The sequence below is a fragment of the Lepidochelys kempii genome, chromosome 17, assembly GCF_965140265.1.
Source record: "Lepidochelys kempii isolate rLepKem1 chromosome 17, rLepKem1.hap2, whole genome shotgun sequence".
NCBI lineage: Eukaryota > Metazoa > Chordata > Testudines > Cheloniidae > Lepidochelys > Lepidochelys kempii.
This window is the reverse complement of record NC_133272.1, coordinates 22,086,010-22,110,558: the sequence shown is the minus strand read 5'-3', so window position 1 is coordinate 22,110,558 and position 24,549 is coordinate 22,086,010. Positions and strand designations below refer to the sequence as shown.

The window sequence follows — 24,549 nt, the reverse complement described above, 5'->3', positions numbered from 1 at the left end:
ATCAGTTCCTCTTTTCAGGCAATGGTGCAAACAACTCGGAAACCCTGAAAGGGAAGAGAGAGTAGAAATCTTATCAGCCCATGTAACTCAGGCTCCATTTATGCAACACGCATAACAACTGAGCCAAGGGACAGGGTTACAGCATAGTGAAGAGCTGTAATGTAATCAAAACTTAACAGAATCCCCAGAACGGAGTTATAGTCTGGTGTGAGCTCACTGTTAGGCCCAGAACACAGCAGCACTGTTAACACTATTCTACCCAAGTCAAGGCAGGACCCCGATTCTGTTATACCTGTAGTGTACATGGGGTCTCAGGGTGCTGGCAGCACTGTGAAAGCTGTAGGTACACCCGAAGCAGAATAAAGAATAGTCAATGCTACAGGTGTAGAAATCACCACCCTGCAGTGAAGAGTCCAGGCAGGAAGTCGCAGGAAACAGGCTAGGAAATATTTTGCCTAAAACTCCTTGCCCTGGTGCAGTGTGAGTAGAACCTGCCCAGCATGCTGTTGGGTTTGTCAAACTTGCGTGCATTTGCTTCCTGTCCACTTCATTAGCGTGTGTTACAAATAGTGTGTGGAAGCAGTATTCTCTCTCTCTGTGTAAACTGCTTTTGCTATAGTTTGACAACCTCAGCCCCTCCCTATGAGATTTCAAAAGAGCTGAGCCTCCGCACTGACTTTTGGGAAACAGTCCTACGACATGTTGGACACAAAAATGAAGGAATCAGAATTAGTGGACACTTAAAAATTTTGGCCTAAGAGATATTCCCTCGGTTACACAGCAGGCTAGTGGGAGAACCCAGGAGTCCTGACTCCCACCCTGCCTTGCTCCAACCTCTAGTGTATCAGCATTACATTTGCTCTGTCGCGTCCTTTTTTGAGTAGTTTAGACATCAGAACTGTGAGGGCAACCTGAACAACATGGCAGCCTCGAACCGTAAGACTAACTCTACCAGCAGTGTATAGTATAAACTACCGAGGACCAAAGCCTGCCAGGGGCTGAGAACCTTAAATCCCATTCACATCAGTTGGAGCAGAGGTACTCAGCACCTTGCAGAATTTGCATACATGATAAATGTAGTGGAATGGACAGAAATCCCCTTCTGGAAATGTCGTGGAACATTCCATTCTCTCCAGCCAATCAGCGCCAGTGGTTCTGGTGGCCAGGCGAGATGGTGGGGAATGGAGGGGCTGATTGGCTGGCTGGGGGGACAGAGAAGGGAGTAACTAGTGCGTGTGGAAGCAGCCGTGACCCAACTATGCTGCCGAAATAAAAATTATACAAAAAGGTAAAAACATGGTGGCCATTGCCTGAAACCAGCCCTACATACAGGTCACGTGGAAGATACACACATCCAAATCAATCATTACAGCAGGATGGAGCAGGGGACCATGGCTGCAAGGTCAAAATGTATCGGTATCCAGCATGGGAAACACACGAGACAAAACTCGGAGCAACCATAATAGCTCTCTATCCATTACTGTGACAGCAAAGACCTCGAGCCACAAGCAGGATCACAAACAATGCAGAATTGCAGTGGGATTCCTAAAATAGATCTCTCTCATACACACATGTAAGCACTGAGAGGTCTCAAATCTGCCAGGCACAACCCCACAAAAATTACAAGCTTAGTGTACTTTGAATTGAAAATCTACCATTATGCAAAGAATTATTCCGGTCTAGCCAGTGGCTGCATGGAGATTTCTCAGGTCTCCTTTCATTCCAAAAAGGAAATGAACGTCGACTATGGAATCCTGCACCATCGTAAATGGTTTGGAAACACTAAGTAAGTTCCAGGGCAAATCCTCTTAGTAATGCTCCTCGTTTCTCTTTAATTCTTTTCTAAAAATGGCTTGCTAAAGCTTATGCAAACTCCCAGAAAAACATTTTCAACCAAGCTGCATGGCACACCACAGTATTAGGGGCCTCACCGGAGCCAAGCTATGAGAGAGATATGGTCTCACAGGAGTTCCCTGTAAAACGATAATCTGTGAAACAAAAGGAGACAGGACAGTTCAGTTACGGCCACACAGCCGTCTCTCTCTAATCACACAGGAGTAAAGTAGAGTCAGACTGGGTGTGGAAGGGACATTTAGGAGTAAGGGCAGGAGTGAGTAAGTGTGTGTGTGTTGGGAGGGGCTCTCTCTTTATTTAGGTGTAAAGGACAACTTCTCAGATTTAAGTTTCCCTCTTTAATAAGCAGCAAAAGGCAAAACCACACACACACACAGCTGTCTAAGTTAACGCAGTCTCAGAAAGGGTTTTCCTCCATCGAGTGCTGAATAAATCTTGGAATGATTAACGACATGAATGGGAGTGGAGTGCTCTTTTGGTACTAAGGGGGTGCCCACCCTCATCCTTTGGAAAGTAGAGCTGCTCTGCTCTGCCTGCAGTTCTCTCCTCAAAGGAACATCTGAGCAGACTCTTATGAAGCAGGAGAGCGCTCAGCAGCACAGCCAGGATGACCTTATACAGTAGCAGCAAAAAGAGCACAGCCCTGTTCCTGTACACAATGTGAGCAGAAAGGAAATGGAGAAAGAAGGAATGTGCAGCCAGAGCAGACCACAGAGGCCTGTTGCAAATGACGAATAACTCACAACCTTCCACTTAAGTTGTAACAATTGCTCCCCAAGAAGAGACAGCAATAGCGAGGGACACAAAAAGGTACCATTCTTTCCTGGCCATTTCTCCTCAGGTCCCAGCCACAGGATGAATTTGGAAATGAAAAAGAAATTGTATTCTTCCAGGCCCCTCCCTCCCAGAAACCAAGCTCTGTGCACTTGAGACAGCATAATGAGAAGCCACGCACTGTAGATCTTCATAATACGATTGTCCCTCTTCTAATTTGCCTGCTTTGATCAGCAGTGAAATAGTGAATACTGCTGACCTGTAAATAATCAGCATTAGGTTTCAGAGTGAACATCCCACTCAGATGAGTGGGGCACTCATCTGTCTCTCAGAGCTATGGTTTCAGGCTGCCTGAAGACTCACGCAGATATTACTGCATCGGCTGATGCTTGACTCACAATCTGAAACTTTACTTCACAATCATAAGGCCTGCAGATGCAAATGAAAATTGATCTTCCAGAGAACAAAAATAGCAGCCTCCAAAAGAGCCCCAGCACTGAGTGGCTATGAGCGGCCCCCTTTGAGCCCTGCTCCCAGCAGTTAAAGCTCCAGGAACAGCTGGATCACCATCTGATTAAGGGAAGAACGTTCATGCTTCTAGTGGTACCAGCTCTTGTTGCTAGCACAGCTTAGGAGCGAGAAGAAAAAGGGAGAGGCAAATTGGGGACTGGGAGGACAGGTACAGAGAAGCGAGATAAGTGCCTCCTGTCACGGGGCAACAGAGGAGGAACATGGTCACCTGAGAGGTATTTGGGCTTTGACCTTTCCTTTGGCTGCTGTGTTTTTCCCACCATTGGTAGGACCCTGTCCAGCTCAGGCAGATTTCTGAAAGGAATCCTGCCAGGCAGACATACACACTGGGGGCTTGTGTCTTGGGAAGGGCTGGGAAGTAGTGTGCTTGTATTCTCATTGGCTTTCAAACAGCACTTCCAATCCCCAGTCCCCACTTCTCGCTGGTGACTCAGCATCCATGACGGCACTTTGGAAGAGTTGGGACATGGCTCGTGCTTCTGCCTCATGCCAGTTGGGGCAGAGGGCTCCCCAAACCAGTGGCAAGTGTTGGAAAGTATTTAAAAAAGGGAAGAAGGAGGATCCTGGGAACTACAGGCCAGTCAGCCTCACTTCAGTCCCTGGAAAAATCATGGAGCAGGTCCTTAAAGAATCAATCCTGAAGCACTTGCATGAGAGGAAAGTGATCAGGAACAGCCAGCATGGATTCACCAAGGGAAGGTCATGCCTGACTAATCTAATCGCCTTTTATGATGAGATTACTGGTTCTGTGGATGAAGGGAAAGCAGTGGATGTATTGTTTCTTGACTTTAGCAAAGCTTTTGACATGGTCTCCCACAGTATTCTTGTCAGCAAGTTAAGGAAGTATGGGCTGGATGAATGCACTATAAGGTGGGTAGAAAGCTGGCTAGATTGTCGGGCTCAACGGGTAGTGATCAATGGCTCCATGTCTAGTTGGCAGCCGGTATCAAGTGGAGTACCCCAAGGGTCGGTCCTGGGGCTGGTTTTGTTCAATATCTTCATAAATGATCTGGAGGATGGTGTGGATTGCACTCTCAGCAAATTTGCGGATGATACTAAACTGGGAGGAGTGGTAGATATGCTGGAGGGGAGGGATAGGATACAGAAAGACCTAGACAAATTGGAGGATTGGGCCAAAAGAAATCTGATGAGGTTCAACAAGGACAAGTGCAGGGTCCTGCACTTAGGACGGAAGAACCCAATGCACAGCTACAGACTAGGGACCGAATGGCTAGGCAGCAGTTCTGCGGAAAAGGACCTAGGGGTGACAGTGGACGAGAAGCTGGATATGAGTCAGCAGTGTGCCCTTGTTGCCAAGAAGGCCAATGGCATTTTGGGATGTATAAGTAGGGGCATAGCGAGCAGATCGAGGGACGTGATCGTTCCCCTCTATTCGACATTGGTGAGGCCTCATCTGGAGTACTGTGTCCAGTTTTGGGCCCCACACTACAAGAAGGATGTGGATAAATTGGAGAGAGTCCAGCGAAGGGCAACAAAAATGATTAGGGGACTGGAACACATGAGTTATGAGGAGAGGCTGAGGGAGCTGGGATTGTTTAGCCTGCAGAAGAGAAGAATGAGGGGGGATCTGATAGCTGCTTTCAACTACCTGAAAGGAGGTTCCAAAGAGGATGGCTCTAGACTGTTCTCAATGGTAGCAGATGACAGAACGAGGAGTAATGGTCTCAAGTTGCAGTGGGGGAGGTTTAGATTGGATATTAGGAAAAACTTTTTCACTAAGAGGGTGGTGAAACACTGGAATGCGTTACCTAGGGAGGTGGTAGAATCTCCTTCCTTAGAGGTTTTTAAGGTCAGGCTTGACAAAGCCCTGGCTGGGATGATTTAACTGGGAATTGGTCCTGCTTTGAGCAGGGGGTTGGACTAGATGACCTTCTGGGGTCCCTTCCAACCCTGATATTCTATGATTCTATGATCTGGTGGGGGCCAGAACAGACTGCCGGTCAGATTCACTTAGGGCAAATCCTGCTCTCTCCGTATGAAGATGATGATTGTGTGTGTGCATATATGTCTCAAGAGCGAGAAATACAATTAAGTTTGCAGGGCTTAACAGAATCTTAAAAACACTGCAGAGGGAGGTGGGCACTGTAACTGGGACATGTACAGTCATTGCATTTTAACTTACCCCAGGTAAAGATCTCCAAAACAAACAACTGGGTGGGCATGGCAAGAAGAACCCATGCAGCTAAAATGTGATAAGATGATATTGGAGATTGTGGAGAAGATATCAGGGGGTTTCAGTTCTGATGTCATGCTGCTTGGGAAGAGATCACTGACTTCTAAGGTTAATTTCATCTTTCACCTACCAATCACCACCATATGTCTTAATAGAAAAGACAATGCAAGATGTGAGCACTGTGAATCGTGAAACAGACCTGTTCATCCACCCCATGAACGGTTATAATGGCGATTACAGTAAATGTCACTCTGAGGAGGATGTGAAGCAACGGCAATATCAAGAGATGACAGCTAGAGGTTTGAGCCTAGGACTGAGCATCAGGAAAAGTAAGGTTACTTACCAGTAATACGAAATTTCTGTTTACATTGCCTCTACCATGTAAGACTTGTGGGCTTTGTCTGTGAGCCACAGAATGATCAACAGCCATCCAAAAAGTAGTAAGAAGCACACACATCCTTCCCGCTTGAGGAATTCTAGAAAGACTCTCCCTTCTAATCATCAGTCACATTCTTATTAACCTCAGCAGAGCCCAATCATAGTAGTATCAAAGAAGGAAGGTATTCAGTGTGGATCTGCAGAGGCAAGGTCCAGGTTCTGGTAAGTAGACTGGACTGGACTGCATGGAGGAACGGCACCACAAAAACGGAGGACAAGATTTTGAGAGGGAGTATCTGAATGACTGTCTCAAATGCAGAAAACAGGTCCAGGAAGATAAGGATGAAGTAAAGGCCCTGAAATTTTGGTTAGGAAGAAGTCTCTAGAGACCTTAGTGAGAACAGTTTTGGTGGAGTGTGGAGGGACAGAAATCAGGAGGGAATACAGACAGGAAGAGAACTCAAGGCAATGGTTGTTATCAGAGCACTCAGTGAATTGAGAGGTGATGGAAGGGAAAGGAGATGGGTTACAGAGATAATAAAAGATGGACGCTAGACCTTAATAAATCTGAATACACAATTTAATCCATTGTGATAGTCTCTGAACCAAAATGGTTAGGGCCATTAGATTTCTCAAATGCAACAAACGATCAATGCAATTTACTGAAGGGCTTGGATTCTGTCCAAGTAATAAACAAGTGTCCTTACTCCAGCTTATAGAATCTGGCCTCTGTTGATGCATCATGAGGCTTAGGAAAAAAGACTGGAGGCAAAGCAGATTGATTTAGGTGGGATTTTGTGGCCACAGTGGACAAAAACTTAAGATGAAGTCACAAAGGCATCATGTCCTTGCTAACAGTCTAGGCAAGGGGTGGCCAACCTGAGCAGGAGCCAGAATTTACCAATGTGCATTGCCAAAGAGCCACGGTAATACGCCAACAGCCCCGCATCAGCTCCCCTCAGCTCCCAGCACCTCCCGCCCAACGGCAGTCCTGCTGATCAGCGCCTCCCCCTCCCTCCCCACACCTCCTGATCAGCTGTTTCTTGGCGTGCAGGAGGCTCTGGGGTGGGAAGAGGGAGGAGCGAGGGCACGTCAGGCTCGGGGGGGGGGGCAGGAAGGGGTGCAGTGGGGGCAGGGCATGTGCAGAGCCAGGGGCTGAGCAGTGAGCACCCCCCGGCACACTGGAAAGTTGGCGCCTGTAGCTCCAGCCCCAGAAACTTCTGGAGAGCCGCATGTGGTTCCGGAGCCACAGATTGGCCATCCCTGGTCTAGGCCTCTCTAGGGAGTTTCAGTCAGAAGGGCTCAGATTTCATTGACAGTGTAGCTGAAGCCACTAGAAATGCCAGCTGGGACTGTCTAAGTGCAGCCCAAGGAGATGGGGCGAGGGTGGCTTTTAAGTCATCTTTGTGCCAGTCAAGCTCTGAGCTTCTCGATGGGGCTGATGTGCTTCCTTGTATAAAGTAGAGCAGCCTGGGAATGCTTTATAAAGCAGCGAAGTAATGAACTGATGAATAAATATGTCACAACCGCATTAGAAACTTTCCCTCATGGACGCAAGAAGATTGAGGAGTTAGTACAGAAACATGGTAAGCTGCAGGAACTGCCAGACAGACCCTGACAGTGGCCAGAGATCATCCCAGCCCCAGCAGAAATAAAAAGTAAATCAAGGATAAAACTTGGATCAGACAAGTAACAGGATCAACATTTTAAAGCATGGACAAATCTTGGGATATCGCCTCTTCAAACTGGAAGGTTTCCTGGACGCAAAACGGTACTTTCCAACCTATGAAGAGAACTGAACCAATAAGTACCCACAAAGCAAGCAGCCTGCTGAAGAGACTTCTGCTCTCGGTGAAATATCAGTACATGAAAGGTGACCTGGAATCTGAGGGAGGATGAACAGAGGGGTCTCTGGATAAGGCTAGCAGATCCAAAACCTGCTCATGGTTCGCTTGTTGAATCTTCCTCAAGACTTTGGAAAGGGAAGGGGGAAAGCCGCATCTGCCAGTGAAAAATATGCAGGTTCAGATTCCTGCTCACTCTAGAGCAGAACCCACCTCCTTACCAGCCCTTGATCTTTTGGGTGAAGAGGAATGAGCCTGTGTCCCTGCATGCCCTCCATCATCTTCCCAAACAGGGGTAACATCACAAGAATAAGAGGTAGGTGGGAGGAAGGAGAGCTCCAGAGCCACATATCCTGTGGGCCACAAACTTTCTAAGGGAGGCTTACAGGTGGTCGTAGGTCAAACAGAACATCAAGGCCACTTAGACTTGGGAGCTTCCCAGCCAAGAGGCACTCTAAAAGCAGAAGGGTGCACCTGTACTACAAATAAAGCACATTTCTTACTTCATGCCTTGCTCCCACTGAACAGAGCCAGGTTCAAAGACACAGGAGCTCTAAACCAGAGAAACAAGCTCAGAGAGAAGGAACTTTCCTGCAGCCCAAATGCCTCCAATTAGGAAACAAGTGGGGCTCGGGTCCAGAGACTGAGCTGGGTTCTGTAGAAGTTCTGAGTGCACAGGGTTCCCAAGGGTGAATCCAGCAAGTGATCTGTTCAGAAAGCATCTCGGAAACCAGAGACTCCAGACACTTAGATCCAAAGATAACTTTATCCTGCTCCTCTGACCTCCTAGGTTCTGAGGAAACAAACGTGCTGGGGCATGACTGTATTCCACCAGCATACTTGTAGACGCAGCACTGTTGCTCCCAGTGCTGCATCTAGTCTCAAGTGTGCCAGACAACGGCACTCCGGCACTCCAGAGCCCTCAATAAATCCTCCGAATTTGGACCAGAGGGAGACTTCTTCCTCTTCTCAGTTGAGACACTAGAACAGCAAGCTGAGATTTCAGACTCACAGCATCTTGGTCAAATACAGAGACTATCCAAATTTCATCCATTAAGGAAACTCAACCCCTCCATCCCCCCGTCACAAGCAAGGCATAAAAGCCGTGCAAGCATGAGGGGAACGCTCCTCAACCCAGCACCAGAAACACCAAGCATTAATGTCAGTGATGAACATCTTGGATCAAGCTACACTTTTTATTTTTTAAATACTGCTCTTATTATGGGCTTTCTTATGGCACTCCTCAACAGAGGCTATGAGCGCATCTTGGACTTTGCTAGACACATTGCAACAAATGGCCACAAACAGGTATCAATACACCCCTACAACTGCTAAATCCAGACTAAAACTGATGTGTGGGGGAGATAGCGATTCGACAACCATGAGGGCTGGCAGAAAGAGCGGAACTGAGGGATAGTTAGAGAGCCGAGCCGTTTACACCCTCCACTCCAGAACAATGCAATGGTGGGAGATACCGGCATGGTCTATTAATTTCTTACTGCTCTCAATAGTTTGTTGACTTGTTAGGTAAGGTTGTAACTCCTAGAAGGGGGATCTGCAGAGGTACTTTTGGCTTTGGTATCAACTCCTACTGTCACCAAACAGCAAGTCAATTAACCTTTATGCCTCAGCATCCCCACCTGTCAAGTGAGGATGATAATATTTAACTACCTCCTAGGGGCCTGTGAGCATCCGTCAGTTACATTTCCACAGCAGTTCAAATATTAGGACTACAGTATAATTGCTAAGTAGTGTTTTTACCCATCACATGAACTTTCAGAAGTCAGCATACAACTCCTGAAACAAGCCAGTACAGACACAGATAAAACCTGCGTCTTATTTTTGACTGGCACAAACTAGGATATTCCCAGGCAGTGCGTCCTGGGGAATTACTGCACTTCTCGAACAGCTGTTTCCCCAGAAAAGCACCCATTGGTCTTATTGCTTAAATATTGATATGAGTCTGACGTCACTGGCAGCCAATCAGTTAAGCTGGTGGCCCATGTTGTAGAGTCAGTTTAGAAGCATGCCCAGAAGCCTTCTCTGTGTTAGCAGGGTTTTGTATTTTATGTGGGGATTTCACGCAACAATAACCTTTCACTGAACACTTCTTTGCTTAATCTCTGTGCTTGCAGGACACCAGGTCACTGGTCCCCTGAATTTTCTATGCATAGTGTGTAAAGACAAGTCTCCCACAGCCTCCAGAATACTCTCAATATTCGATCACACCAAGCAGCTGGAGTGTGCTGCAAAAATAAGCGTTTGGGCATTCTTAGTATTTATAGGACACAACAGGAGCCAGAGTCGTTCTGGCTCTGTCCCCTAGCTTTAGGGTGTGCATTACTGAAAAAGGCTGGAGTGGAGATTCCTCAAACTCTGTACCCAAGAATCTGATCTCTAGAGGAAAATTTCAGCAGCAATTTGGCATCACAACAAATCCTGCATCTTGGCAGGGGTTAGACTAGATGACCCTTGTAGTCCCTTCTAACCCTATGAGTCTATGATCAAAGGAAAATTGTGCTGAGAAAGGAACTGATATTTCAGTCCTTACAGAACTTTCCACTCAGGATAAAACTTGCCCTTTGGGGTAACCAGTCATATTTTCTCACCAAGTGCATATTCTGCAGGATGCTGCCTGAAAATACCTTTCCAAGAGGAAGGTAAAAATCGAGCCATGCATGGTGATCTGGCAGTACCTTACGCTCCAATTTTGCCACACATTAGTTAAATTTCAACCAAGTAACTACAGACTTTGCCTTTCTAGAGAATATGCTTCATTCATGTGGATGAGCAGCAGGCTTGTGAATTAAGCAGGTCCTAAATTTGAATCCAAACAGAATAATGCAAGGTCCCAGATGTGAAAAAAACTGACATCTAATCCAGTACACGGACAGTCAGACTGTGAGAGTGTAGCAACTGGAGTTTTTGTCAAACTCCTTCCCCCAAACTTTCTCCTGAGAAGCAACCGAGAGGCAGGTCTTCTTAAAAAAAAAAAAAAGGAATCCCTCACTACAGCAGGCAGATGTGAGAAAATGAGAGGAGCATTCATATTGCATACATTTGTCTAATTAAAGGTACCAAGAACTATTCAACCTAATGCCTGGCAGCTGATAGGTGCCAATAACTCTGCGGAAGGCTCGTGCTGGGTGACTGTGAGAGGCATGGGTCTGATCCCCAGAAGTGCCCAGTGCCTTTTCAGAGCTCTCTGTTTGGATTTTTATGATCTTGAAAGACAGATCAAGAATAGTTATTAGGGCTGCACACATGAATTGTGCTGGCTTGCTCCCTCCCCCCACTCAGCTCTGCCAATGCACTGGTGTCCTGACCCACGGTGGCCCCTGCTATTCCAGTTAAGAGCTACCACATCACTCTGCAAATGAAAGCCTGCTTTGCAAAGATTATCATTATTATTCATTATTTGCACTATGAAAGGTTAGTGTATTAACCAAATGTACCACCTAGTAATTACCCCACAAAGCTATTTTCGAGCGGAAAGTACATATACATCCAGCACTTGCCTTTGCTCCGAACAAAAGGCAGGCACCATGGATCAGCTCCCCTCTTCTGTTGTACACAAAGATCTCTCTGCAGAGCACAGAATGTGTTTGAACCTTGCCCAAATGTGCATAAAGAACTCACAGCAGCACCATACATGGAGACTCAAGTCCCTAAGGCACAACCTGAATGGTGTTAACTTAGAAGACAGAGCAACAGGGAAAAACAAGTTCAGATGGGTGGATGTGAGTGAATCCCAATTCCCAACACTCCTCTTGAATCAAGCAGAGGGGCAGAAACTCAAGCACAATAATAAGACTCTGTCTGAGGATCAATCCCAAAATAACTCCCAACTGCAGAGAGCACAAGGCTTGTATTGTAACAATTGCCCCTTCAAAAAAAAAAAAAAAAAAAAGAAGGGCATGTTGTTTTCCCCACATATTAAAACAGTGGAGCCAAATTCTGGGGTCTTTAATCTAGCAGAACTCCCACTGACTCCACTGGAAAAGAGTTTTGCTTGATTAAAGCCCCCAGAATGTGGTCCTGAGAAACTAAGTACCTATGGAACTGGAGGCTGAGATGTATTTGGATAACTTGTAGGCAAACTCCTGAGATCTCCCTTCACAACACTGCCCCCCCTCCACCCCATCCTTCCCTTGCACTCTCACAATATCAGTCTTCTGAGTTTGCCCAAACACAAGCACACATAAGAGGGGCTAAATGGACAGGGCGAGGAGTGATGACAACAAAATAAACTGGACTTAAAGAGAAAAGCACTTCGAGATGCAGGTGCTCCGACAGATCCAAGTGGAGAAAGGGGATTAAAATGAGCTCAGTGGGCAAACCAAGGCCAGGCTAAAGGGATGCTGGAACTGGAAAACATGCATTAAGAGCAGCTGTTCACTTACCATCTTGCCCACCTCCATGGCCAAGGGCTGCTCCTGGCTCCCTCCCCTCGAGGAGAGGGCCGGCTCAGAAATCCCGAAGCTTGAAGATCACAATATCCGAGAAGAATACAGAGCTGTGCTTCCCCTACCCCCCCACCCCTCCCCGCTTTCTCTGAATGCTCAGAGGCTCAGCCAGTTAATACGGTTCTGAAAAGCCCATACTGGCAACCTTGCAAATCAGCAATGCTGGGGCAGAGAAAGTATGCAGAGAGGAAGGTCTGAAAGCAGGACCAGCTTGCAGGCTGAGGAGTGCCCAGAAAAGAGGCAGAATGGAGCTGGAAGCTTTCTCTGGAAGCAAAGGCGAGGTGAGGGGCAACAAAGCACCAACTCCCACACACTCCAAACCGCCCAGGGATGGCACAGCCCCTTCGGCAAGGAAAACAGAAATTATCTGGCTGCTTGCTCGCTGTGGCTCATCAGATATCGGAAGGAGGAGAAAAAGAATTGTGTAGCTGGAGCCTGCCTGCTGCACTCAGCCACACGCTGGAGTGTGTGATTTGAATAACAAAAGAGCTCCACTCTCCAAGCCAGGAGGATGGAGCTGCTATTCAGAGAGCCAGTGGTGAGGGAGAGAGGGCGTGAGCGGGTATGTGTGTGTGGCGAGGGGACGGGGGCTACTGACAATCAGACTCAGGAAGTGGAGGCAGGGCTCTCCAAAAAGTGGGATGGATTTGGTCTCCCTCTGCACAGATGCTCTCTCCTTACCACATACTCACTTGCCCAGGCAGGGGCTTGCAAGGGTTAGCAGTGTCTTTCCAGGAAAACTACACGGGGTTCTACAAAATAAAATACCACCGAGACCTTCCCTTCTAAGAGTGTTCATTGCTCAGTCTTCTAAGCCAAAAAACATACGTGCTGGGAGGAGAAAGTGCGAGGAGCAGCATGATGAGGGGGCTGGGCAGCCCTTAGGAGGCTGATCCACACAAAAAGAAAAGGAGTACTTGTGGCACCTTAGAGACTAACCAATTTATTTGAGCATAAGCTATGAAGTGAGCTGTAGCTCACGAAAGCTCATGCTCAAATAAATTGATTAGTCTCTAAGGTGCCACAAATACTCCTTTTCTTTTTGCGAATACAGACTAACACGGCTGTTACTCTGATCCACACAGTCACTCCAGTCTCAATGCCCTGGCTGAGCATTCTCGGAACATGCTGGAACCCACACTTAGGTTTTTGCAGGTGGCCTGGATGTCCTCTCGTTGGGACGGCCAACAATCAAAGGTCTCTTCAGCCCAGGAGCAATCTTCACGGGAACAAAGAGGCAATTGGGCTGGCTACTAGAGTCCTAAATACTTTCAACACAGTTTGCTATTGAGTGGCTGCACAGTCCTCGCCCGACATTTCTGACGGGAAGGTGCGTCCCGCACAGGAGCAGGCTTGAGGAGCAACAAACAGAGGAGAGAAAATGCAGTAAAGAAATAGAGAAAATATTTACCTGCCGAGGGTTGAGTGGGAGGGAGGGGGGCTGAGCGATTTAATTAGTGTTCAGACAGTGCTTTGAAATCCTCAGCTGGGAGGCATTAGAGAAGGACAAAGGATTATTATTGTGCTTCCTTAAATGCCCTAAAAATAGCCCGAAAGTAGATGGGAGAAAATATAACCCACCACTGACATGCTGCCACTGCTTTGGGGAAGGTGGAGGGGTGAAGAAACAGAGCAGTCATTTTGCACCTGCAGTTGCTGCTTATGGTGAAAAAGAAGGTGCAGGAATAGGAAGGAAATATGGTCTTGTTGAAAGAAAAATACGGCCCTTGTGGTTCTCAGTCTGGGCTGAGAATCGTGACATCTTAGTTCTGTTCCCAGCTCTGCCACTTACTGTGTGACCATGGGAAATCACTCAGCTCAGTGGTCCTCAATGACCCCATCTGGAAAAGAAGAATGCCACTACCTTCCTCCCTTCCACGAAACTCCCTGCTGCTCATGAGACGCTCCAGAGAAAGTGGCATGGTTAATAATAAGGCAGTGAAGAATCCCATATCCCACTCACGCTGCAGAGAGAATCCAGGGAGGCAGAATGCAATCACCCAACTTAGCATGTAGTCCCTCATCCCCCCAGTTCTGAGATCTTCAGGCATTCAGGTTCTCAATTTTACATCTCATTTGAAAGACGACACCTCTAAGAGCGCTGTGTTCCCTAGAATCAGGGCATATAACTCTCCTTTGTATCCCTCCAGTTCAGTTAGAGGGCAACTCAGTCTGGGTGTCGAAACAGAACAGCTCAACAGCAACTGGATATTGGAAGTGTACTTCACAGCTCTTTTTCACCCTAAAAGGCACAGAACAGGCCTGCAAAGTTACTTGAGACGGTGCACAATGCCCTCTCCTCTCCCACAGCAAATGAACTGGAAAATTAAAGGGACGGTTGCTCTGGAAGAGATACTAGAACTACATCTTCCTCTCTCCTGGCCCCAATCCCTCATTCAACATCAGCTCAAACACAAGAATTATGGTTGCTCAAGGTGAAGCACGTCCCATCAAATGAAATGTCTTCTGTTCCTAGTAAGTAAATGTTGACAGGTTCCTACAGACCTTCAGGAATCCACCTGAAGCTCTCAGCACAGAACATTTGCAGGGAGTGGTTTTAGAGAAGGAGAATTTGGTCAGACTGTGAGTTAACACTATGCCCCCATCTAGAGCTGACCTCGCCCCATCAAGGAAAAAAACTTCCTATACCTTGTCTCCACCTGGATTTTACAGCAAGATACCCAACTCCCATTAGTTATCTCCCTCGAAACACACGCCTCTTTTGGCAGTGAAGTCAGTCATAGACATAATGGGACAGCTGTCCAGTTTTTCCCACAATGACCTGGTGTTGACATGGTTCTGCAAGTGGGATGGGTACTGAGCTGCACACAATTGGGCTGAGAAGTAAGCACCCTGCATGTAGATAACTCAATCATGTTTGACTAGCAGGTCACAACTTGGCTACAAAAAGAATGTTGTACTTCTAATGTAGACAGAACCTTAGTTCGAGGAGTAGAGCCCCTAGTTTTAACTCATTCCATAATCCAGGCAGGACAGTAACAGAGGATTCCATACTCCTCTGCAGTCTGCAACCAGCCCATGAGTATGTGGCTTTACTTGGATCTGTCCTTTGAAGTACACATTTTGGCAGGAACACTAAATGAAAATTACAGGTTTCAGAGTAGCAGCCGTGTTAGTCTGTATTCGCAAAAAGAAAAGGAGGACTTGTGGCACCTTTAGAGACTAATAAATTTATTTGAGCATAAGCTTTCGTGAGCTACAGCTCACTTCATCGGATACGAAGTGAGCTGTAGCTCAGGAAAGCTTATGCTCAAATAAATTGGTTAGTCTCTAAGGTGCCACACGTCCTCCTTTACTTTTTTTAAATGAGAATTAAATACTCATTACGACTACCTGAGATAATTGGGTTGCAGTAGCACACTACCACCAAAGGCAGTAATTTTTCTTCCACTTTTGCTGGCACAAATACCCAGCTAGATTGCAAAAGGCAGCTCTGCAAAATCATTGCACTGCACCCATAGTTTAGATTGCCTCTCCCTGCAGCCTAAAAATGCATACATGTCACCACTCCGGGCAACACAATCTGCATCCAACAAGCCAGGGACAAAGGGGATACAGCAATGACAAGGAAGTCACCCCTGACTGGACCTGCCAAGAGCGTGGCACTATCTGTGCCTGCCATCTGAGCCTTGTTGATCATGAGAGGGACCAAGATGAACGGTTTACTTGATGGACTATGAATAATGACTCATAGTCCGGGGCGGGGGCCCGCATAAAGCTAAGCAGGCACCCGCACCAGCTGGCAGTTGGCAATTTTGGCTTAAAAAGTATAAGCAGTTTTAGCCACACACTTCTCTCTGAAGCTTCTTAGATGAGTGATTTCCAACCAGTAAAGCAGTGGCTCTGAACCTTTCCAGGTTACTCTACCCCTTTCAGGAGTCTGATTTTTCTTGTGTACCCCAAGTTTCACCTCACTTAAAAAATACTTGCTTACAAAATCAGACATAAAAATACAAGAATGTGATAGCACTGTTACTGACAAATTGCTTACTTTCTCATTTTTACCACATAATTATGAAATAAATCGATTGGAATACAAATATTGTATTTACATTTCAGTGTAGAGTAGATAGAGCAGAGTAGATAAACAAGTCATTGTCACTAGTGCTTTTTATGTAGCCTGTTGTAAAATTAGGCAAAATATCTAGATGTGTTGATGTACCCCAGTAAGACCTCTGCATACCCCCAGGGGTATAAGTACGCCTGGTTGAGAACCACTGCAGTAAAGCATCCCACCCATTTTACTCTAGATCTAAAAACTTGTGTATACTGTAGCTGAAAACCACTCAGATTCCTTAGCCATTTGAAATTTCACATAACCCCAGGCACACTCTTCAGAGTAACAGCCGTGTTAGTCTGTATTCGCAAAAAGACAAGGAGTACTTGTGGCACCCCAGAGACCAACCAATCCATCTGAGCATGAGCCCTCATGAGCCACAGCTCACCTCATCTGATGAAGTGAGCTGTAGCTCACGAAAGCTCATACTCAAATAAACTGGTCAGTCTCCAAGGTGCCACAAGTACTCCCCTTCTTTCTCTTTAAAATGTGTATGATAATCAAGGTGGGCCATTTCCAGCACAAATCCAGGTTTTCTCACCCCCCCCATCCCCCTCCAAAAACCACACACACAAACTCACTCTCCTGCTGGTAACAGCTTATCCAAAGCGACCACTCTCCCTACAATGTGCATGATAATCAAGGTGGGCCATTTCCAGCTCAAATCCAGGTTTTCTCACCCCTCCCCCCCACACAAACTCACTCTCCTGCTGGCAATAGCTCATCCAAACTGACCACTCTCCTTACAATGTGCAGGATAATCAAGATGGGCCATTTCCAGCATAAATCCAAGTTTAACCAGAACGTCGGGGGGCGGGGGGTAGAAAAAAACAAGGGGAAATAGGCTACCTTGCATAATGACTTAGCCACTCCCAGTCTCTATTTAAGCCTAAATTAATAGTATCCAATTTGCAAATGAATTCCAATTCAGCAGTTTCTCGCTGGAGTCTGGATTTGAAGTTTTTTTGTTGTAAGATAGCGACCTTCATGTCTGTGATTGCGTGACCAGAGAGATTGAAGTGTTCTCCGACTGGTTTATGAATGTTATAATTCTTGACATCTGATTTGTGTCCATTTATTCTTTTACGTAGAGACTGTCCAGTTTGACCAATGTACATGGCAGAGGGGCATTGCTGGCACATGATGGCATAGATCACATTGGTGGATGTGCAGGTGAACGAGCCTCTGATAGTGTGGCTGACGTTATTAGGCCCTTTGATGGTGTCCCCTGAATAGATATGTGGGCACAATTGGCAACGGGCTTTGTTGCAAGGATAAGTTCCTGGGTTAGTGGTTCTGTTGTGTGGTATGTGGTTGTTGGTGAGTATTTGCTTCAGGTTGGGGGGCTGTCTGTAGGCAAGGACTGGCCTGTCTCCCAAGATTTGTGAGAGTGATGGGTCATCCTTCAGGATAGGTTGTAGATCCTTAATAATGCGTTGGAGGGGTTTTAGTTGGGGGCTGAAGGTGACGGCTAGTGGCGTTCTGTTATTTTCTTTGTTAGGCCTGTCCTGCAGTAGGTGACTTCTGGGAACTCTTCTGGCTCTATCAATCTGTTTCTTCACTTCCGCAGGTGGGTATTGTAGTTGTAAGAATGCTTGATAGAGATCTTGTAGGTGTTTGTCTCTGTCTGAGGGGTTGGAGCAAATGCAGTTGTATTGCAGAGCTTGGCTGTAGACAATGGATCGTGTGGTGTGGTCAGGGTGAAAGCTGGAGGCATGTAGGTAGGAATAGCGGTCAGTAGGTTTCCGGTATAGGGTGGTGTTTACGTGACCATTGTTTATTAGCACTGTAGTGTCCAGGAAGTGGATCTCTTGTGTGGACTGGACCAGGCTGAGGTTGATGGTGGGATGGAAATTGTTGAAACCATGGTGGAATTCCTCAAGGGCTTCTTTTCCATGGGTCCAGATGATGAAGATGTCATCAGTATAGCGCAAGTAGAGTAGGGGCATTAGGGGATGAGAGCTGAGGAAGTGTTGTTCTAAGTCAGCCATAAAAATGTTGGCATACTGTGGGGCCATGCGGGTACCCATAGCAGTGCCACTGATCTGAAGGTATACATTGTCCCCAAATGTAAAATAGTTATGGGTAAGGACAAAGTCACAAAGTTCAGCCACCAGGTTAGCCGTGACATTATCGGGGATAGTGTTCCTGATGGCTTGTAGTCTATCTTTGTGTGGAATGTTGGTGTAGAGGGCTTCTACATCCATAGTGGCCAAGAGGGTGTTATCAGGAAGATCACTGATGGATTGTAGTTTCCTCAGGAAGTCAGTGGTGTCTCGAAGGTAGCTGGGGGTGCTGGTAGCGTAGGGCCTGAGGAGGGAGTCTACATAGCCAGACAATCCTGCTGTCAGGGTGCCAATGCCTGAGATGATGGGGCGCCCAGGATTTTCAGGTTTATGGATCTTGGGTAGCAGATAGAATACCCCAGGTCGGGGTTCCAGGGGTGTGCCTGTGCGGATTTGATCTTGTGCTTTTTCAGGAAGTTTCTTGAGCAAATGCTGTAGTTGCTTTTGGTAACTCTCAGTGGGATCATAGGGTAATGGCTTGTAGAAAGTGGTGTTGGAGAGCTGCCGAGCAGCCTCTTGTTCATATTCCGACCTATTCATGATGACAACAGCACCTCCTTTGTCAGCCTTTTTGATTATGATGTCAGAGTTGTTTCTGAGGCTGTGGATGGCATTGTGTTCTGCACGGCTGAGGTTATGGGGCAAGTGAGGCTGCTTTTCCACAATTTCAGCCCGTGCACGTCGGCGGAAGCAGTCTATGTAGAAGTCCAGTTTGCTGTTTCGACCTTCAGGAGGAGTCCACCTAGAATCCTTCTTTTTGTAATGTTGGTAGGGAGGCCTCTGTGGATTAGTATGTTGTTCAGAGGTATTTTGGAAATATTCCTTGAGTCGGACACGTCGAAAATAGGCACACTGTGATGCATTCAGTTGCTTTGCTTTACTTTATGTAGGTTACTGTTTTAGAGTAAGCACCCCACAGAGTGCTTTTGTCATCAAAAATCTGCTGGGAATTGGTCCAAGCATGTGCACAGGAAGTACAGAAGACAACCTTTTACGTTATGAGGTGATCACGGGTTTTAGAGGTAAATTCATACAGGTCTCCACTTTTAAAGTTCCTTCTCACTGCAGCCTGCATGATGACAGCCACAGAATAGGGGAATCCCCCACCACTGACGGCTGGCAGATAGGATATAAAAATATGGGAAATCCATTCAGTAGACAAAACTTAAAACCAGAGTATGAAGGACATCAGCCTTGGTGGTTTCTGGTCTCCCAGTTTGTACATGAAGTAGCAACAGCTAGTCCTCCGGCCTTAATGCCCTCCTTGGCTTCGTAACTAACGTCTCTGGGGACAGCAGAACGTCAAGCTGCAAGATGATGTTTCAGAGTTAGCTCTGACCGAGCTAGCACACTAAAAATTGAGCGTAAGTGCTGCGGTGCGAGCAGTGGGCAGGGACTAGCTCCCTGAGTACCTGTCCAGCATGCCAGGTGTGTACTCGAGGTGGCTAGCCCCTCCTGCTGTTTGCGTCGCCATAGCTACATTCTTCTTTTAGCACATTAGCTCAGTGCTCACACTGGGAATGACTCCTTCAGATCGAAGTGCAGACTTACCCTATGTAGTCTACATAATATTAATATAAATGTCTCTAGTTCTACTGTATGTGTATCACTGCCCTCTACTGGATAGTATGAGAACTTCTCAACTTTGTACCATATGTCCCATTCAGCTAATAGATTCTTCTTTAGCTTAATTGGTTCTATGCTTTAGGACTAAGAAGATCCAAGTTCTGGCCCTGCTGTTGCTGTGAAAGTTCAGGAGGCCATGGCATGCAGCACAGCAACTAACTAGGATCACAACGTTGTTGATACGTTTATCTTATGGGTAAGGCTGCGTTTTAGTCATGGGTATTTTTAGTAAAAGTCATGGACAGGACATGGGCAGTAAACAAAAATTCACGGCCGTGACCTGTCCATGACTTGTACTATATACCCTTGACTAAAACTTGTGTGCTTTGGGGCAGGGGGCCGCCCGGGGAAGCCACATATGCTCTGGGAGGGGGTGGCCCAGATCCCCTGCTGTTGCTGGATGGGGAGGTTGACGCACAGCCCGGGACCCCGCTGCTGCTGGGGGAGTGGCGGGGGGGGGGGAAGGTTGGCGAGGCTGGCAGGCTCCCTACCCAGCTCTGTGTGGCTCCCTGGAAGTGACCACGTGTCCCTCGGCTCATAGGGAGAGGCGGGGCTAGGAGGCTCCGCACACTTCCCCCATCCTGAGTGCCCTCTCCACAACTCCCATTGGCTGGGAACCGTGGCCAATGGGAGCTGGAGGGGAGGTCCCTGCAGGTGGGAGCTGTGCACAGAGCTGTCTGGCTGTGCCTCCGCCTCAGAGTCGAGGGACACATGGCTGCTTCTAGGAAGCCCCCCCCAAGGTAAGTACCACCTAGAGCCCTCACCCCATCCCCCTGCCTCAGCCTGGATCCCCCTCCCACACCCAAACTCCTGCTGCTGCTGGGGAGGGGTGGGGGGTGCGGTGGCCTGAGACTGCCCCAGCAGCAGTCGGTATGACTGGCCCAGGGGCCACCTGAGTTGCTCAGGTGGTCCCAGAGCCAGCCGCATCGGCCACTGCAGAAGTCTTGGAGGTCCCAGAAAGTAATGGAATCTGTGACTTCTGTGACAAACTGCAGCCTTACTTATGGGTTCCCATGCTCAAGTCTTTAGGCACCTTAACAAAAAACTATACGTGAAAGGCACAAAAAGAGAACTTGCCTAAATAATTCTGAACAAGAACAAAAATCTCCAGCATGCCCACAACATGCAGGTTCCAATTGGTGAAGGGTGGATATACATTCCCCCCCACTTTTTAAACCTAAATTATGTGGGATGATTATCTTTAATCTAATTTTTCAAAACAAAAAGATTTCACAAAAGTGAAAAGCAGAGCTGACAGGTAGGTCTGTAGCTTTCTCTAATGCACACAAGGATTCAGGAGAAGAGGGCAGGGAAACTTGTACTGACCGGGATAGGAACCTAGCAGAGACCAGTGTCAGTCATGAGATGCCCCTCAGAGCAGCAGCTGGGTTGCTGCAAAGGCCACGGCACATATTGCCAGAGCTGGATTAACACAGGGGCTTTAGGGGCCCCGGGCTAAGGGGGCTCAGGCAGCGGGCACATTTCTGCGGCCCCTGGTGGGGGAGCGGGGGGAAGGCAGCTTCGCAAGCTGCTGGGGGGCCCCAGTGCCCAAGCATCCACTCCGCAGCTCCCATTGGCTGGGAACTGTAGCCAATGGGTGCTGTGGGGGCGGTGCTGGCAGGTGGGGGCTGTGAGCAGAGATGCCTGGCTGTGCCTCTGCCTAGGAGCTGAGGGACACGTGGCCGCTTCTGAGAAGCCCCCCCCCACAAGGTAAGAACCAGCCAATGGGAGCTATGGGGGCAGCGCTTGCAGGCATGGGCGGAGCACGGAGACACACGGTCCCCCCCCCCCCCCCGCAGGGGCGTGTAGAGACATGCCAGCAGCCGGCCAGTTCCGGGAGCGGTGTGGGGCCATGGCATGCAGGCAGCCTGCCTGAGTCCTGCTTCACCACTGGCACTTCGCTGCGCTTCGCCTGCGCTTTGCACTCCTACATCCCAACCCCCTGCCCCAGGTCAGAATCCCCTCCTGCACCCAAACTCCCTCCCAGACCCTGCACCCCCTCCTGCACCCCAACCCCCTGCACCAAACTCCCTCCCAGAGCCCATACCCCTCACCCTCTCCTGCACCCCAACACTCTGTCCCAGCCTGGAGCCCCCTCCTGCACCCAAACTCCCTCCCAGAAAGAAACTAATATAACAGCTGTTCTAAGGTAAGAAATAGGCTATTTTGAATTAACTTAACTATATTCTACATATTTTAAGACTGAAGCGTAACCACAGAACGGCTTTATGTTAATTAAAAGGCAAGTTTAGTATAACGTTAATGCCTCAATGCCATAATTGTGACCATTTGTTTTAAATTAGGAAAAAGACTTGTATTCAGGGTTCCCACAAAATCTAATCGCCCCAGGCCCACAGAAGAGTTAATCTGGCCCTGCATATTGCCACCAGCCCTGGACTGATATCAGACCAGCATGTGCCATAGTGAGATATCTGCCAGCACTGCATTTCTCCACTCAATGCAGAGTCAGCACATTCATGTAGGAGAAGGTACAGAACTGAGACTCTACCCAATACACTGATAGGCTACTTGGCATGAGTGCTTCCCTGCGGCTCTCCGGCAGCGTGCACGTGTGTCTGGAGCCTGGTGAAGACCATAAGACAGGCAGGAAGGTAAAGTGCATCTTGGCCTTCTGAACTGCACTCTGCTCTCCCTCTGGGGTGCTGATGATAGACCTTCCACAATGATGACCTAAAGAAAGATTTGTCATCTTTATGCCCAAATGAGTATGGGAGGGATGTATGGGAACCAGTGCTCAAATTACAGCTAGGAGTTGCGGGACTGGGCCCCTTTCTACTGCTAGGGGCCACCTCACTTCTGTTGCATGGCCCCATTACTGCTCATTACCGTTTAAAGCACTCCACTTGACATTCAGGGGCCCCTACTTTCCGCCCAATAATTGGAGCACTGATGGGAATGTCCCTGCCAATGGGATATGAACACAAACAGATGAGACAGCCTGTTTCCACAGGTGGTTCTTTCTCCCATGCACTCCCCAACACAAAAATCAAAGCCAGGCTCACAGAATCCTTATGTGACGAAGCGAGACTTCGTCAAAGTTCTTAATGTTTCCTCTGAATATTGTGGGGGTGCCTCAGTTTCCCCATGGCAGTTCTTAAGTATCTAGGTGGTGGGATAAGAGTGTATGATCGTTGCAGAGCCCTAGAGAGCAGGTGTGTGCAGGGGTCTGGACACAGAGAAGGCCAACACCCTGTTTCCTGGCAACTGATGTCCTGGGCCGTTCCCCCCTGCAAGGTGAGAGCTAAAGGGTTGGAGAACAAAGGCCTCCTGGCCTGGGAAAGGGACAAAGCCCAGAGGAGGAGGGGCTGGAGGGAGTTTCAGCTGGGGGCTGGCTGGGGACGAGGAGTGAAGTGCAGATGTGGTTGTCTGGCTCATTGCCCCCCAAAATGGACACAGCTGAGGGGTCCTGTTTTCTGCACCTACAAGCTCTGGTTTAGACCATGTTCCTGTCGTCTAATAAACCTCTGTTTTATTGGCTGGCTAAGAGTCACGTCTGACTGCAAAGCTGGGGGCAGGACCATCTGGCTTCCCCAGGAGCCCACCTGGGTGGACTCGCGGTGGGAAGCGCACAGAGGGGCAGAGGATGCTGAATGCTCCGAGGTCTGGCCCAGGAAGGTGGAAGCTGTGTGAGCTGTGTGTCCTGAAGACAGGCTGCTCACAGAAAGGAGACTTCCCCAGAGTCCTGCCTGGCTTCATGGGGAGCAGTTCCAGAGCATTGCCCGGGGATTCCATGACACCTTAACTCAGATGTTACGATTTAGTCCCCTTTGGGGAGCCCCACAGAGTACATCAGAGAGAAAATCTGAATTCATATCCCAGCCTGCTCAGATGTGGGCTACTGATTTATTCCTCACCCACTCTTTCATTTCCAGGAGCTCAAAGGAGTGGCCAGTGCATCAGATGAACGGCTGGCTAAGGGATCTCTCATGAGATCACATCAACAATGCAAATACTATTGTGAAGAAGCTCAAACCACTGATGGCAGGGTACATAGCAAAGGATTCTAAAGGCCTGGAAAGGACACACAGTGGGGTTGTGTAAGCATTCATAGCTCATGGTGGTAACCCGAATATGGCTTATATGATGAAAGGAAACTTCAAGGAGAAGGAATTTGAAAACGTGAGGAAATAAGTTAGAAAACCCTGTGAAAGGGAAAAAGGTTTAGAAATTAAAATCCGTATCACTTCTCTGCATGGAGGGTGCTTAAAATCTCTTATGCGAGAGTCAAACCAGGAACCAAAACCACAACAGAAAATAACCCATTACAATTAAATGGCAATATGCTAGTTTACTGAGGCCAAAAGAGTTTCTCAAGGAAAAGCAAAAAAGTATCTCTCCCCCATTCACAATGCTAATAGAATTAATCATACAGCTGGGCAGGCAAACTGTATGACGGAGGGTCAAGAGGAGATCTAAAGGTCAAATGGCAAAAACAAGGGCAAATCATAAAATAAAAATACATCAGCTCTGGGAAGGCTGTGGGAGAGTCCGCAGAATCTGTCAGGCCACCGTGGTGTGTAACAGGAGCAATGAAAGAGAAAGAACCGGGCAGCGTCAGGCATCCCTACTCCTGGGATACTTTTGACAAATGATAATGGTGAGGCACTGCTGGAGGTACAAAAAGTGACTGACCAACATGAGAGGTCACAGCACACCAATGCCCTGGGCCTGAGTCCATACATCCAAAGAGGGGAATCCAAGAGTTATTCTAGCAGCA

General features: G+C 47.8%; 1 protein-coding gene across 6 annotated transcripts in view; it reads right to left on the bottom strand.

The window, feature by feature from the left end:
* Window positions 1-24,549, bottom strand: part of HIP1 (huntingtin interacting protein 1) — a 166,294-nt gene that overhangs the window by 68,199 nt on the left and 73,546 nt on the right. Inside the window, exon 1 of one of the 6 annotated variants that reach the window (XM_073315949.1) lies at window positions 11,979-12,097. The exons of the other annotated variants lie outside the window; for them this stretch is intronic. Coding sequence (XP_073172050.1) covers window positions 11,979-11,996 — 18 coding nt within the window. The 5' untranslated portion in view covers window positions 11,997-12,097. Of the gene's footprint in view, window positions 1-11,978; window positions 12,098-24,549 lie in introns of those variants that run through there. 6 annotated transcript variants of the gene reach the window in all.